The sequence below is a fragment of the Pavona decussata genome, unplaced genomic scaffold (genome assembly GCF_977016875.1).
Source record: "Pavona decussata unplaced genomic scaffold, jaPavDecu1.1 SCAFFOLD_114, whole genome shotgun sequence".
In the NCBI taxonomy this organism is placed as follows: Eukaryota; Metazoa; Cnidaria; class Anthozoa; order Scleractinia; family Agariciidae; genus Pavona; species Pavona decussata.
The window spans coordinates 5,305,001-5,310,000 of NW_028145528.1; the positions used below are offsets into that span (position 1 = coordinate 5,305,001).

At 38.9% G+C, this 5,000-nt stretch overlaps 1 protein-coding gene across 1 annotated transcript; it reads right to left on the reverse strand.

The window, feature by feature from the left end:
- Positions 1–137: 137 nt before the first annotated feature.
- LOC146470390 (uncharacterized) lies at positions 138–1,403 on the reverse strand. The gene is made up of 2 exons (XM_085122484.1): positions 1,347–1,403; positions 138–602 (listed from the first exon to the last, which is right to left on the reverse strand). The coding sequence occupies exons 1-2, from the start codon at positions 1,386–1,388 to the stop codon at positions 138–140; spliced, it is 507 nt and encodes a 168-aa protein (XP_084978610.1). The 5' UTR covers positions 1,389–1,403.
- Between the last annotated feature and the right edge of the window lie 3,597 nt (positions 1,404–5,000).

Here is a 5,000-nt window from a genome sequence, read left to right on the forward strand (position 1 = left end):
AGAAATGATGCACTCCTCAGTTAAGAAATGAGTTCAAAGTGTTTACTGTATATGTATCTGTATGCCACATTTCAATTACAACAATTAAATAAATTGTCAGCATATGGAATCATGTGTGTCTTAAATGTTGTTTATTCCTAGTTGTTGGATAGGTTTACTTCAAGGGATGGAGGCTCCACCTCAAAAAAAGAACTTGTCACAGAACCATAGAGGCATGTGTGACAGTTTGCCAAAAGTGCTCCAACTGCATAATACTTTCCCACAGGCTGTAGAAGGACTTCCAGATTTTTGTGAAAATCCAAGTATGCAAAATATTGGGAAACTTTACCAAATCCCCATTCTACACTTTCACGCACTTTACTCATGTCGCTGTTGAATTGTTGCTGGAGTGTAGTCAGATGTGCACCTCGAAATGGAGCTATGATATGGCGTGATATTCCATATGCTGGGTCTCCATAGACCACATATGGTTCACCATCAGGTTTACTTATTCTTTCAAGCTGTGGTAGTAGGCCACTAACACCTAACATAAAGGCATCGTGTTGCTTTCCTTCTAAAGGTCCATACAGGTGGGCAATCAACACATTAGGAGCCATTACTGACTAGAATAGGAAATAAGGTTTTTATAACTAGAGTGCTCTCCAGCCATATACTTTGAAATTTCACAAAAGCAAAACACATTACCAGATAACTAATTGATTGGACTTTTCAGAAACACACGAACTCTGCACAGGTAAACTGTTACTGCGAAGTTTGTTTTTAGCTGCTGTAAATCATCTGAGCGGACCTCTCGGGAAACAACAGTTCACTTGTTCAGGGTCAAAAGGTCACGTTTACTACTTGCGATTGGTGGATTTCGATCCATTCTGTTTGTTTCTGTTTTTCGAGGTCCGTTAACTGTCGCCATAATTATCATTGACTTGAGCAGAGTTTGCATGCCTCTGAAAACCCCTGTAACAGTGTGTTCAATTGTATATTTGGTTCAATTTTTATTTCCCTTTGTTTTTTGGCGTTGTAATGTATGATAATGATATGATAATGAGTTTAAAACAAAAGAAAATAAAAATTGAACCACAACATGTACCAAAAGAAACATGCATTTTGTATCACCCTAAGGGGATCAACAAAATAAGGCTATCAATTTAAGAATTAAGTGCCGCTACCCTCAGCTCTGTTTGTTGAACTAGTAAGTGAAAATGACAACAATTTATTGTCTCTATTAGGAATACAGAAACAGATTGGAAATTGACATGTTGTTTTCCGAACACATTTGGGGAGCTGCCATACAGTGTGCCCAACTGGCTAAAAAGTCATCTTTATTCTCAGTGAACAATGCAATGTCACACCCAGAATTTTATGCAGTGGATTCTTTTATGCCCACTGAACATGATCTGCTGATTATGCAAAGGTACAGCAATCTGCTGGGCAGTCCCATCTATAAACCCCCAGCACTGGTCCAGTGGAGCTCCTTTCTGATGTATGACTTGAGCTAAATGTGCTGGATCAAGCCACGTTAGGTCCAAGGAACTCAGTAGATGATTAAAGCGGGTGTAGATGTCATCTACAATCTACAACAGAGTTATATTTTGAATAAGGAACACTGTCACAGTTAATAATTTGTGGTGTTCTTGTAATTATACATACATGCATGTATACAACCTTTATACGCAATGAGGGTAAAACATATAAGCTTGTGGGACATAAATACATGACAATTTACATGCCTAAGAGTTACCATGTTAAAAACAATGCTAAGTTCAGGCTCTGCCCTGCCAAAGATGTCAACCAGATCGCACCATCTATTAGGATATGCAAGTCGTCATAGCATAACCATCAAGGCCTCTATCCCAGTAAAGACAGAGCCCTGATGACCAGTGTAGAACTCGGGTAGTTCTAGAGCCTCGCAAAGGTGTGAAATGTCACCTTTTCCAAATCTGAAAATTAAATATAATTACAAATAAGAAAAAGGCAACAAATAAGCAGGTGGCAAGCTCAAGACAAACAAAACAAAATTATTGCTGTACCTAGATTTTCCACACTAGGACAGAATTTTCAAGATACTCGGTGACTGGCAGTCAGAAACCTGTCCACATTTTTAGTCAACAAGATTAATCAAAAGAAATTACAAATCCAATAGCAGCAAAATGAAATTCTTAGGATGATGCAACAACAAAGTCAGCAACAAAGTCAACAACAGTTGATGAACAGTCAAATGCTGATGATGAGGCAACAAAAGGAGCAAACAAAGGACTGATGGCTTTATTGGAAAAAGTAATTAACAAGTAATTTTGACTATTTCTTCTGAGAGATGATTTTTGAGGCAGTTGATGTTCCTATTCGTAAATTGTGTTTCATGAACAATCTCTTTCACTATTGTTCACTATTGTTACGCTTTGTATGCCATTTTATATATTGATTGATTTAGTTAAAGGGACAATGTCCTTATTTTACATTAATTCCTGTTACTTTGTTAAGGGAAAGACCATTTTATTTTTGAGGTGAGGGTTGGGCAAATACTCCAAAAAGTTCCTTTTTTATTCCTATGTTAGAACTTCTAGCTCTTTTAACTCTTTGTGATTTGTACATTTGTACTTCTGGTTTATTCTAAGTGTTTTATTTTATGTATTCTTATTTTTAGAGGATCCTCCTGAAAACCACTTTCAGTGATGGAGGACAATTGACAACAAGTGAAAGAAAATGCATGTACAACTGGTTAGATAATCCTCCCCCCCTCAAAAGTAAAATGGTACATTCCTAAGTATATCGAGACTATTAAATGAAATAATCATTCAATGCTGGTAGTTCAAGTTCAAAGTATCAGCTGTGGTGTTTGTATAAAGGCATGTTAATGCATTTCGTAAAATTGCCCAAACTATGTAAATTTTTCCCACTTGACTTAAACCAATCTTCAAGTTCTTCTTGAAATTCAAAAAGTTTAAATAGTTAATTACGTCTGCGAATAGCCATTCCACAGATGCACGACCTGCTCTCATGGATTCATTAAAAATCTCCATTGGCCTGGTTAAAACGCCAACTCGGAATGGTGCCTGAAGGTGAACCCTGAGTGGGTATGCTGGGTCCCCACATAAGCACATCTCTCTTCCGGCAGGGTTGAAAGCAAAACCTTCCAGATAATCATACAATTAGGACACTGCCAACATGTATCACACATCGTTGTATCATGCATTCTTCCCATCTGTAAGATTAAAAGCAAGGGAAAATGTTGTGTTATGTGAGCAAATCAACGTTTGATCATTTTCAGTGTTCTGCATTTTCCAAATACCATATTTCCTCTAGTTGAGCCTCACAGAAGGGAGGGGTGTGGTTTAGATTACAGGGAACATAAAGGGTATATCAAATTTGGGTCCCTGAAAGGGGGATATTAATTTCAGATCTCACAAAAGTGGGGAGGGAGTAGGGGTTATCGAAAGTTATCGACTAATAAAGAGAGAAGCCTTAAAAATGTATGACAAAATCAATGACAAGAGCATTGTTTTCTTCTTTGGGGGGAGGGGGGGGGGTTCCATCGCAGATAGTTCCATTGACGCATTTGAAAATAGGAGGAACTCTCAAGGCTTCAACAAGTAAGGGAAGATCTCCTTTCTCCACGCAAAAATCGGCTTTACATTCGGCCAGATCTTTGTTTGCAAAAGAAAAATTATCATACGACGAGTGAGGAAATGGACGATTCCGCGGTGTGTATTCCTTGTACAACAAAGCAAATTCTTCGTCGTCAATCATTTCTTCTTCCAAGCACAATAACAACATTTCTTGAGCTTTTTGGAATGATGCCATATTTTTCTTTCGTCAAACAATAATATTCAATTACCCCGTCAAACAGACTTGCGTCGCAAAACTTAAGTTTATTTTTCCCGCACTTACAACGGCGTTCTCGTTCCAGTCTTTTGCTCGGTCACCACGTCCTAAAAGCCATCGCGTCCTGCATTTAAAGCTTTCTATTGTCTCTGAAAGGACGCAGAAGCCATGACTTGGAGGGGTTTGACAACATTTATTTATTTATTTATTTATTTGCCCACTGACAATCAGTGGGCAAATAACTGTACCATTTAGATTTAGAGTAGGCTGTCTTAAAATATCTCCATCTTCAGCTTCCCTAAATAGATTACTCATCCTTAAAACTCTTAAATCATGCATGCTCCCAGGGTACCCCGTTGATGCGGCAAGGTAAAGTCCCGACGAATCAACTACCGCTTGGAGAACATCACTATAAAAATGTCTGTGGTTATAATAGTCCTCATGGTTCATTTCTGGAGCCTTGACAGGCACCTGGCTGCTGTCAATTGCGGCAAACACATTTGGAATTTTGCTTTTAATTTAAAAAACAGGTGATCTTGCTGTGCACTTCTGCCCTGGTGTTTGGAAAATTTATAAATTGTTTTTTCAAGAGGCAGAGTTCTTGAACAAATTCATGGCAAGAGTTAACGACAAAAGATTTTGAAAGCTCAAACACCAGTCCGCATGGGCGATAGCATTCACCAGTCGCTAGCCTCCAGTCCAGCCCACAAAATCTTTTTTCGACAGGAACACGCCGGGCTGGTGGGCGGCGAAAACGCGCCATTTCATAATAATGCGCCAGCAATATGTACTGTCCAGCAATCATCGCATTTGTTGTTTTCAACATGGCGGCCATAATAGTGAAACTTCACGAAGTCGTAGATAACTACATAAATAATGCAGCAAATCGCTCCCAAGCAACAGAAATCAGTAACGAAATTTTGCAGCTTTCCTGAGCCCTGGTAAAGAAATACACCTTAGAGAGTGGAAGATCATTCAAGTATCATTTGGCATAGCCTTCCAGGATGCTGTCAAGAGTTGTTGTTTACTGGCACAAGTCTGTGTTAAGAAAGATGCGACGCAAAACCTGTTCTTTGCGCCCGTGGACTGTTCACTTTTCGTGGAACCTTCCTTTAGAAGTATTTGAGTGTTTTAAAGTCGTCACTTTAAATGCCGAGTGCGGAGGTTTGGTCAAGAAGAATACA

What these genes read in the sequence shown, in the direction of transcription:
- LOC146470390 (XM_085122484.1), bottom strand. Translation starts at nt 1,388, where the DNA reads ATGTTCAGTGGGCATAAAAGAATCCACTGCATAAAATTCTGG. An exon ending in TCCACTGCATAAAATTCTGG is followed by an intron (nt 603 to 1,346) that starts GTGTGACATTGC and finishes TTCCTATTCTAG; the next exon opens with TCAGTAATGGCTCCTAATGT.